We start from the raw sequence: 10,830 nt of genomic DNA, 5'->3' as shown, positions 1-10,830 counted from the left end.
TCGCCTATGTGTTTCAAGTCTGGATATTCGGTCCTGGTGGATCGGCAAAGTCTACGAGGCGCACCAATAGAAGAAAAGAAGAAAAAGGCTGGTGGCCCCAGGGCTAGGACAACTTGAAATCTTCTCACGCGCAAATAGTTTTCGTACCTTACCAAAGAACGACTTGGGCGGCTTTTAAGCTACTTTAGGGAAACAATGTTGATAATTCTGTGGCACCCTTTAAACATATTCAGCAAAATCGATACTCGAGCTTTATTCAGCAGAAGCGCTGCCTGAAGTATCTACGTTTATCCATTGATATTGCTTAAGCAGTCTACAGTTATTACCACAAATAAGATACATTCTTCACGCTTGCATTTGTGTGCAGGCAGTCCAAGTAATCTTGTATCTACTTTCTTTATGCCTTTGGGGGGCTTTTAAGTCGGCTAATCTGCTGCATGCACAGCTATATTTCATGCAGAAATTGCTCTGTAGGCCGCTAATGCGGTTCTCGACTAGTTTATATTCTGAATTCCTTAACACAGTCTACTGGTCTGCTGTTGTCAGTGGTATAAAGCTCGTCTATCTCAGCGCTCCGACGACAGTGAACCGTTGCCCTGGCGAGGTTGCATTGGCTGGGTCCCGAGTTTATGTTGCACAATGTGCGTTTCTTCATTCCCGTCAACTTCGCTGGAGGGGTTTGACGCATACATGCACTTCTCTAAGGTGCACTGATCTCCTATACTGCCTACCCGGGGATTGGCGACGCTGTGGAACTCTTTAGCGCTCCTGCAAATATTTGGTGTCAACTCAGGCTTAGGAACACGAGGACATTTGTTTTGAAACAGGCAAAAATGATGCAACGGGCTAAGCCACACTTCAGCGCACTCTGCCACGCCACTTACATCCAGCCAAAGATTGAGAAGAATTGACCCCTTGGTCCGTCTGCTAGTATATCCTTTTTGTTGAAGTCCTATTTTTAGTTTGAAACAGAAGGACGCAATGTTGTGCGCGCGTGCTCTAGATGCTATGTGGAACTAGAATGCTCCGAATGTTCATGGTGTGCAGCTGCGCGCACTGTGGCTCACCCTATTCTCTTACTTCGAGGAATCTGAGGGGCGCGAGTAGGGAAGGGACTTCGCTTGAGAAACATCCGATAAATTTACATTAAATTTGCATTGAGCCTGGAGGTGAGTGCCTCTTAAAGGAGACCATCAAGAGAGCGTTACACTGCGTTTCGTACGATTATCGCATAGCATTTGTTCCGTTTGACGGAATATTAGGCGAGAAAGCCTGTTCGACCCTCCCAAGTTTACAAATACGGAGCACTACCGGATCCCCGTATTCCTTCACTTTCCCGTGGGGTTCCTCCAGCTCCGGAAGGTCTTCTTCCTGCTTGTGCGTGCTCGATTGCCCGCCTATATATCGTGGCATGTGAAACAGTTGTTATTACTCTTAAAAATGGAAAACGCCCTACACTAAAAGAAGGATCTTTTGCACGCGGCCTGCTCTGCATCTGAACGAGGATGAAGCAAGGTGCAACACGCGTCGGCATTCACGCTGCTTTGCAGCACCATAGACGGCCCCCTGGTTTCAGCTCTGGAGACTTTTTTGAAGATCGCTTTCGGCAGATCCTTTAAACACACAGGCTATGGTGTCGTTTCTTTCACATTGTATGCCAATTACAATTTCGACCAGCGTAAGGGGTCTTGTATCGACCTGGCCTCAGTCCCTTACATAATTCTTATTGCGGAACCGGCTGAAGTCGTTTAGGAGTTACCAGACCGCGGCAGTAACAGAGAGCTCGTCAGTTCCTCTCTTAGAGAGGGATGATCTAGGGGTAAAGCCGCTCCGAGAGCTCGCAGGAAAAACAGAAAACTCTGCACACGCAAGCGCACGGAGCAACACGCAGGGACTGCCAGAGCGTTAGAAGACAACAAGGCTGAAGGGCATAGTATTAGATGATTTGGGGTCTACAGGCGTAGGGTGGTGAGCATAAGGTTGAAGGCTTTGGCGTTTCCAAGGGTTTGCACACATTCCAGGTAGGCGACGCCTGGGAGAGTGCGCAGGCATTGCCGACGATGACGAGTCCTCTGCTGGCCCTCGACAAAGCCACATTTATTCGCCGGGGATCAAAAAGAAAAAGCTCTTGGGAGTGCTGCACAAAAGGGGTAGTAAAGGACGCACACGAAGGCGAACTGTGCTGCTGTACAGACACTGCACCGACACAGGTATCGGTGCAGGCACAAAGCTGGAAGGCGTCAAATATATATGTATATATATGTCCCTAGGGAGTGCATTCGCTAAAAGACGTGAAAGAGGAGCATTGGAACCATACACAAAAAATGCAACCTTTTAGAACTACTAAGCCAAAATTCGGGAGAGCCTTTGTGGGAATGTATACATACATATATATATACATATATATATGTATACCCATGGGTATATGTATGTGCGTGTGGTTGTGTATGCTGTGTAACTGTGTTTGGCGCCGAGGATAGTGGATGTGGTGAGCAGCTCAAAAGGCAGTTTTATGCAGCCAATTGAAACAAAAGAGGAGTTCACAGGAGGCCTCGTGCGACAGACCGACGAGGCGGTCGAGGAGGGGAAGAATAAAATTTCTGTAGAAGAATCCTAAGACTCACCCTGCGGAGGCCTTTGACAGCAGAGAGGATGATGTACGGCCTCTCATGGCCCTGAAAGCCATCGACAGTAAACACCTGGGGATGGGGGCGTTGCCTTTCGTCAAGCACATCAAGAGCCTGAGGAGGTGCATTCCGAGAGCACACCTTGATCAAAAAGTATAAGCGCCATCATTTCTTGCGGCTTCGACGAGACACCTTTTATCAATCTTGAGAGTAGGCGCCTCAATGCCCAGCAGCCCTCAAACGTTCAAATGCCAGTTCTTCAAGAGTAGAGCGTAGGGTATGAGCCACCCCCGTAGGAGGAGCAGCACGGGGAAGGAGATGGTGTGTGTGTGTGTGTGTGTGTGTGTGTGTGTGTGTGTGTGTGTGCAAAACATAGCGTGCAGACTAGCAGCAGCACCGGCTGTCAGCAAGGCCACAAGCGGAGGCGCTTCGGCAGAGGAGACGCAGAAAAGAATGTAAAATAGGCGCATGCAGTGCCTTCCTCACTGGCTGCACGAACGATAGACGACTCGATCGCCTCCGCTTTTCCTGAGTATCCGTCCCTGCTGCCTGCAAGACAAGAAGTACAAAGAAGGCCGTAATTACGAAGGAGGCGCATGCACATATACCTCTATACATGTATGCATACATACATATATTATACACAGACACATATGGACCCGTTCATCGAAGCTTCTGCACGGTAGGTAGGTAGGCACGGAGAGAGCACCGACGTCTTGCAGCACCGCAAGCAGCGGCAGCCGCCGGTGCGATAGAGTCCCCTACTTTGGGAGGATGCAGAATGCGGGAGAGAAGCTGCGCCTGAGCCTGGTAGGGGGTGAGAACCGCGAGATCTGCCTTGCTCGCCCCGCTGTTGAGCAGCATCTCCACGCATCTGAATACCAGAAAGGCCTCCCTGAAGAGCAGGAAGCACGAATAGCATGTGGCGGCACAAGCACGCAGCCCAGTGTAAACTCGAGGTTCTGGCGGGTCCAAGCATGCGTGGCGTCAAAAAAATGAGCATGTGCCAGTGCAGCTATCATCCACACGCATGCCCTGCGCGCCACCCCTCCTGCCAGACAGACTCCACGCAAAGCTGCCCGGCGTTTCTATAGTTTGGGCTGTCACGACGCGTTTGCTGCACGCCGTATATTTGGGCACGCCCAGCGTACAGAGGATTCTGTAGAGAGCCTTTGACGCGCTGCTCCGCGAAAAGACACTGTACAACCCCCTTGGAAGGGCACTCCTGGCCTTGCGATGTCGTGCATGCTCTCCCTCGTGAGGCGACAGCCGCAGCCGTTGCCTCTTCACGCGGCAGGGAAACCCTGGCGACTTGCATGCGCGCACTCGAAGCCCATGGCGAGGTGTCGATAAATAGGATAGGCAGACGCTCTGGCACGAAGTCTTGCAAGGAGGGCGCACCAGGGGGATGGCTTGCGTCTTGGAGACACCCCAGCGGATACGCTTCCCTCTGCATCTGCCGCAGAAGGCGAACGGCGAGGTCCTTGTCGCCTTCACTCCCGTTAGGCCAAGGAAATCGGCTCAAGCTTTCTGTCGCAGCTGCAGTCTCCTGCTTCGCAACAAGCGGCTCCGAGGCGAGCCGGAAAAGTCGAGGCCTTTGCTCGTCTGGACGTCTCCCCCCGTCAGTTCTGCCTCCTTTAGAAGCCTTAGAGGAAGCGCTCGCCGCGGGCTGAAGCTCCAGTCTCGTGAGAGAGCCACAGTCGCGCTCGCCGCTAGGCAAAACTTGCTGCTGCTGCTGCTGCTGCACAGGTACAGCGCGAGAAGGGTGCGTCATAAGGCGTCCCTCGTAAAAATGCGCCGAGATAAAGGCCGCAAGCAGCGGAGGCATGCGAAACTGAACATTCAGAAGGACTGACTGGCAAGCGCCGCCTGCATGCAGCACAGCACCACACACGCCCCTGAGCTGCAGCAGTCTTGAAGGCTTGCCTGCACAGACATACACTGCGGCCTCTTTAAGCCACTGCGCTTCCCCTTCCCCCCTAATTCCACGTTTCCTGTCCCCTTTTTCGTCTCCCCGCCCATAGAATGCATCGAAGCACATGAGGCTTCCGGTAAGGAGGAGGCGCGGCACGACGGGCAGAGCGTGGCTAAAGGCGTTGACTTCCCCACCCTTGAGAGCACTGAAGAGCGAGCGAGGAGGCGCCTCATGGGGAGGCAGGGAGGTGGCTGGCTGCAGTTGTTTCTCATCTCCGATGAAAACTGCGACTTCAGCACCGTGCACGAGCGCCCCCAACCCAGCGAACTCTGCGCAACCGGTGACACATGGGCTAAGAAAGACGCTGCTCAGGCCGCACAGGCAGACAGCGAAAGACGCGAATACCAGACGAGAAGGCAGGCGACGACAAGCGAGCGAAGTGCCACGGTGGAAGAAAACTGGATATGCGCCTCTCTAGGACGCCCACACTGCCTGCCCTGCAGCAGTAGACGGCGAATCGCATGCGGCGGCTGCAGAGGCTTTGTCGATAAAAGTTTCCTCGGAAAAAACACGCCAAAAAGCCTGTGACGCACCAGTAAGCTGGGAGCTTTCATCAACGAGCACGCGCGCGGGCCGTAAATTCATCAGCGACAGTCGATACCCCTGCAGCAAGTGCAGCAGGCGAGCGCAGTCAAGGCGTCTCCCACACTCCGCCACAGCAACATACGCGCGCTGCTGCAGAAATTCAGCGTCAGGCGGCTCTTCGTTTCCTTTTACCTGGTAAACGGTGTCTAGCAACACGACGCCCTGCATGATCGCCATATCACCCATGGAAGAACAAAACACAGCATGCGCATACCCGTCCTCAAAACTTCTTCTCTAGCCCAGACGCGAAAGTGGAGCAGCAAGAACAGAGGCAGCCAACACAGCACCTCAGACATCGTTTTCGACACACGAAGCAGCAGACCTACCTGGCGAGAAGAAGATGCCCTGTCTAGCGCCACAGAAACCGTCGCCTCGTCTGAGAGGCGTACTGTCTCGACTCCTGGAATTGCAACACATACACATACATATACATACACATACACATATACACATACACATATACACATACACATACGTACTCGGTGCAGTTGAAAAGCTCTGCATCTCGTGCAGCAGAAGAAGTGCCACTTTCGTGGTGCCCCTTTAAGTATAGCGGGTGGACTAAGCCTGCGACGAGCGCTTTGCAGGCCGTCCAGGCGCGCGCTGCTGTTTTTTCTGGGAATTTTTCTTCAGTTCGCGTGCTGAGGAGATGCTCAGCTCACCCTCCAGGTCGAGTTTGTTCTTTAGTGAACGGAGGGCCGCATGCGTTCCCGCAGCAACGAAGATGGGTGCTCGGCAGGTGCAGTGGGGATCGTTGCACGCCGATTGTGCGCGGCATGCAGCGCCGCAAAGCCACTGTCTCACCACTGCAGCGGCTACTGCAGTTTTTCCTGTGCCAGGGGGCCCTGCATGTGGGGAGTCAGCAGCGCAGACCGCAAGCGTCATGAGGGGCAGACATGCGGAGAGGCAGCCGACAGCCAAGGCGCCGCGGCGCAAGCAGACGAACGCAACGTTTCGAAGGGCAGCGAAAATGCTGCAGCCTTCCCAAGTCGCCTCCGCAACAGCAGGCAGCAGCAGCACACAGCAGTAAGCGCTTCCTTTGATAAAAAGAGGCACTTGGTGCGTTGGCGTGTCGTGCAGGCATGTGTATGTTTGTGCGTGCGTGTGAGCGCTTCTACTTGCCCTCTATTGTGATGATGCGGCTGCCTGGAGATGTCGCTGCAAGGACCGCTTCTTGCTGCCGCGGGGTCAGTGCAGTTGCATGCAGGCGCGGAGTGCTGGCGGATGCTGCAGGAGCGGTGAACGTTGCAACGCGACTCTCTGCTGCCTCCCCCGAGGCTACCTGATAGATGGCGGGTGCTGTATATCTGAGAAATGCGTGGCAAGCCTCGGCAGCAGCGGCCTTCGACGGATCTGCCCCCCATCCTCCGCCATGCGTGAGAACCTCAAGAATGCGATTCTCTCCGTGGCACCGACGCCAGCCGTCCGCCGCTGCTGCTGCTGCCGCCTCGCGCGTCGTAGTTGCTGCAGCAGACGCACTTGCTCCTGCAGCGTCGTCCACAAGCTGCTTAAGGGCGTCGATTTGCCTGGCATGCACTGCTGAAACGAATGACACCGGCATGGCCCAGAAGCGCGCGCCTGCAGAAACTGCAAAGGCTCCCCCCTCTGCGGGGGGGGGAAGATCGTCTCGCGAGGATGCCTGCTGCCTCTCCGGGAGGGCTGGTGCTGTGTCTCCTCCTTCTGACGGCTTCGCTGCATCTGCTGAGTGCCCTTGATGCCCGTCTTCCCTCCGAGGATCGCCGCTGGCAGCGCCGCTGCTCCCGCTCGCGGCAGCCCTCGCAGCCGCAGCGGGGAGAGGCACAACCCGCAGCCTCAAATTTTGCGGTTTGCTGCGGCTGCCGACAACGGCGACGTATGTGGGAACGTCCAGCGCGAATCGATCAGCTGTCAAGGAGCTAGCCTGCCTCACAACAGCACGCAGGAAAGGCAGGCCTGCATACAGCAGCACAGCCCGACGCGCAGGCAGCAGCCGCGACGGCAAGCAGCAGCCCCTCGGAGAAAGACTCACCGACGCCAGCTGCTGCAGCACATGGCGCATCGCAGTGAACCTTGTTGCTGCCCCTTCCTGCTGCAAGGGGTTCTCATGGCTCGAAGCGAAGGATGCTGCTGAAGGCGAAGCTGCTGTTGTAGCTGCGCAGTTCGGACAGTGCAAGGGCTGCTGAGTCATCTCGCACACCGAAAGCATCAAGAGAGAGCCGCAGGCTGCACACTGAATGGAATGCTTCCTGTCTGCCTCTTGCAGCAGCTGCCGCAGCTGCTGCTTTGACTCAGTCACACTTGTGGCACCCGCTGCTGCCCATGAGGCTTCCCTTGCTTCTGCAGTGATCGATGAGAAGTCAAAGGCGTTCCCATGCAGCTTCCGCAGCGCTTTCGCAAGCACTGCCGAGGCCTGTACCAAGCAAAAACACAGATACACAGATACATATAGAGATACATACACACACAAACACAGAGATACACACACACACAGAGAGATACATACACATATACACAGAGAGACATACACATATACAGAGATACACACACACACAGAGACATACACACACACATACAGGTATATGTATATATATAGAGATAGACACACACACACACAAACACAGAGATACACATACACGCACAAACAGACACATTAGTACACCGCACACGAAATAGCACCTGCCACGCGCGGCAGGAAGCAACAGCACCAGCCCTCTTTGCGATAGACGTCGAAGCTCGCCAACGCAGCAATTTAGCAGCAGCAATTTAGCAACAGCAATCCAGCAGCAGCTGCCCCTACAGCGCCGAGTCGAACCTCGTCTACTGGCTTTAGGACGAGGAGCGAGCCGCTCTCGAGCTGCTGCGGCGTTGCCTGCTGTCTAGTTGAAATTGCATGCAGGGGTCGCTCCACAGTTCGAAAGGTCCAGCAGGGCGTCTTAGATCCTGGGTGAAAGGGAGGCCTTGCAGCCGTGGCTTCAAGGAGAAAGCTCTCGGAGGCGTCAAAGTTTCGCAGGCTCTGCAGCACATCAGCAGCGGCAGTCGCAGCAGCAACCTCTCCTTCGCAGTTTTCCGGCAAATCCCCCTCCAAGGGGCTTCCCAGCGGACTGGCTCGCCAACAAACGCTCGCATGTTTTTGCGTTTTCTAGCGCAAAGAGAGGCGTTTTCTCCGACCGACGCTCAACAGGAGGCTCTCCAACAACCTCTGTCGCTGCCTCGCTGCTGCTCGCGATGCATTCCCTCCCAGGAAACTTCAAAGAAGCAACCCTCGCATCGAGTGTAGACGTCTTTCCCGACACCCACCCCCCTACCTGCAGCAGCTGTGCGCCTTTTTCTAGGGTTAGCAAATACAAGCCCCGTTCCGCATAAGCCAGACGCTCAGAAAGCTGCCTTGCATGCGAGACAGCGGCTGCTGCAGCCGGCACTCCCAGCTGCACGCGCTGCCTCAGAGCTGCAACTGCCGCTTCTGTCGCGTGCGGGTACAGAGCAGCCGCTTCCAGCATCCGCAGCAGTTGAGCGAAGCCAACAACGGAAGGACCTCCTGGATCTGCACAGCAGCAGCAGCAAAACGTGTAGCAGTGCACCCGATAAGGGCCTTTCAGCAGGCTGTCTGGCGAAGAGCTGAGCAAGGGGAAGCTCTGTTAAGGAGGCGCCTTAGACTGCGGCAATAGTAAGGTCGCAAAAGAAACAGCGGCAGGAGCAGCGTCCAGTCCTAACCAGAGGCTGCCAAGCTTTTTCTGTGCTTCTTGCAAGCAAACGGATAGGCGAGAAGCAGCTGCTGCCTGCGCTGCGCGTTCTCTTCGGCCAGGAGCAGCAGCCACTTCCTCCACGCAGTGGGTGTGGATAAGGAGCAGCCGCTGCACTCCGAGATCACCCGCGGGCGTCTATTCAAAGCAGACGACGTAGTAGCCGTCGAAATCACGAGAGGGGGGGCTGCAGCCGTACCCCCAGCATTGCCTCCCGCGGCTGCATCCTTGAGAACGCGTAAGGCGTCACTCGGCTCGGCAGGGAGGGGCGAAGGTTCTGCATCCTCTGAAGACTTGGATGTGGCTTGCCTAGAAGGACCGCTTAGAGGCACCTTTGCTTCGAGGCCAGCACTTCTGCTGCTGCTGCCGCTCGAATTCTTTTGGTTGGTGCTGCTGATGCTGCTGCTGCTGCTCGAATTCTTGCGGTTGGTGCTGCTGATGCTGCTGCTGCTGCTTTCCACAGGGCTTCCGATAGAAGCGTTTGCAGGCACCGGCTTGCCGGCTGGCAAGCCGGCAGCCTGATGCTCTTGGCGAAGTAGCAGGAAGTGTGAAGGCTCCCCCCCCGAGCGCCGCTTTATCTCCTTTACAGCGAGCGAACACCCCTCTAGGGGGCGGGATCTGCAGGCGAGGCCCTTAGGGTCACCTGCGTGGGAAGGGCCCCCAGACGGCCAGCAAAGCTGCGCGCTTACTGTGTCCAGACACTCCGAATCCGCTGCTGCTGCTCTCGCGGCAAGGCAGAGAGGTGCTGCAGCTTCAGCGGCTTTCGTTGCGACTGCTGGCACTTCCAGCCGCTGCTTATCGGGGGCGAGAGTCGCTTCTCGACGCTGCAGAAAGCAGTGCCTGGTGCCGCAGCCGCTGCTCCCACTGCAGTGTGGGGGTGATACCAGTCTCGCGCTGCTAATGGCTTGAGCCGCCAAAACCCTCCGCGTTTGAAAGGCAGATCCGGGGGTTCTTCTGCGAGACGTGGGCCCCTGGACGAACTGGCGGGTAAGAATGCTTCTCCCATGTCGCAGCATTATACTTTCTAGGAGCGGCAAGCTGCCCCTTGCTGCTGCTGCTTCTGCTGCTTAGGCCCTCCCCGACTCAAGGAAGGCATCCTGGTGGGAAGTGCGTGACGGCGGGCAAAAAGGTTGCTAAAATACGCGCATTCTGGTCGTCGGCAGTAAGGGGGCTATACCCTACTAGGAGGCAGAGCAGCGCGTCTAGGAGGGATCTACTATTGGAAAAAGCCTAGGGCTTGCAACCTCAGGAGGAGATGTTAGCGGCAGCACAAGCCATTCCAGGAAGAGGAGCATGGACCGAGCTCCCTGCTAAGGCTGTGAGTGGACGCTGAGCAGTCTGTTCCTGTCGATCGTTGCTGGGGAACGGCCAACAAGAGGCGCGTATGAAAAGGTTTAGCTGCAACACCGCTTGCGTGGCTGGGAAACGCCTTTTGTGACTCAGGGCTTACGGTGTCGGATCAAGGGGGCCGATATCTCTCATGCGAGGATCCTCATTAAAGAGTGATGACAGCCTCAAGAAAGGGGTACCAGTGTTTTGGAGGAGGAGGCATGGCCTGTTGGCTGTTTCTGTGCTGGGCGTGTAAGGGCTTTGTAGGGGAGGGGCTTCGTTAGGGCTCACATCCAGGGTCTAGAGTCTGGATAAAATTCTGGGAATCAGAGTTTATAGAAATTAAAAAGGGGTAAAAGACATTGAAAAGAGGTTTGTTCCGGTGCACATATTCCCTGTCTGGAGTATGCGGGACAGCGCCGACAAGGGAGAGCAGCGAGAGCAGAGCACTAGTGCCAGCCTGCCACACTACTGCTTTGATGTTCGGGATTGCCGGTTAAATAAACCTTGATTTCCTTGGCACGACTCGTCTGAGCATCAAATGAAAGTGTTACACAGGCGCCTTTCGGATTCTTTAGGCAGCAAAGGGGCCACA

General features: G+C 55.4%; 1 protein-coding gene across 1 annotated transcript; it reads right to left on the bottom strand.

Moving 5' to 3' along the window:
* Positions 1-1,291: 1,291 nt before the first annotated feature.
* LOC34620258 lies at positions 1,292-9,912 on the bottom strand. The gene is given in 17 exon segments (XM_026335300.1): positions 1,292-1,452; positions 1,760-1,859; positions 2,015-2,137; positions 2,625-2,741; positions 3,393-3,522; positions 3,779-4,496; positions 4,737-4,871; positions 5,136-5,205; positions 5,514-5,587; positions 5,850-6,032; positions 6,286-6,835; positions 6,956-7,087; positions 7,196-7,576; positions 7,979-8,179; positions 8,472-8,701; positions 8,878-9,215; positions 9,689-9,912. Coding segments are annotated over 17 exon segments (3,867 nt in total).
* Positions 9,913-10,830: the final 918 nt, after the last annotated feature.

Source organism: Cyclospora cayetanensis, unplaced genomic scaffold (assembly GCF_002999335.1).
Source record: "Cyclospora cayetanensis isolate NF1_C8 unplaced genomic scaffold, CcayRef3 CcayRef3_contig_65, whole genome shotgun sequence".
NCBI lineage: Eukaryota > Apicomplexa > Conoidasida > Eucoccidiorida > Eimeriidae > Cyclospora > Cyclospora cayetanensis.
This window is presented reverse-complemented; position numbering and strand designations above follow the sequence as displayed.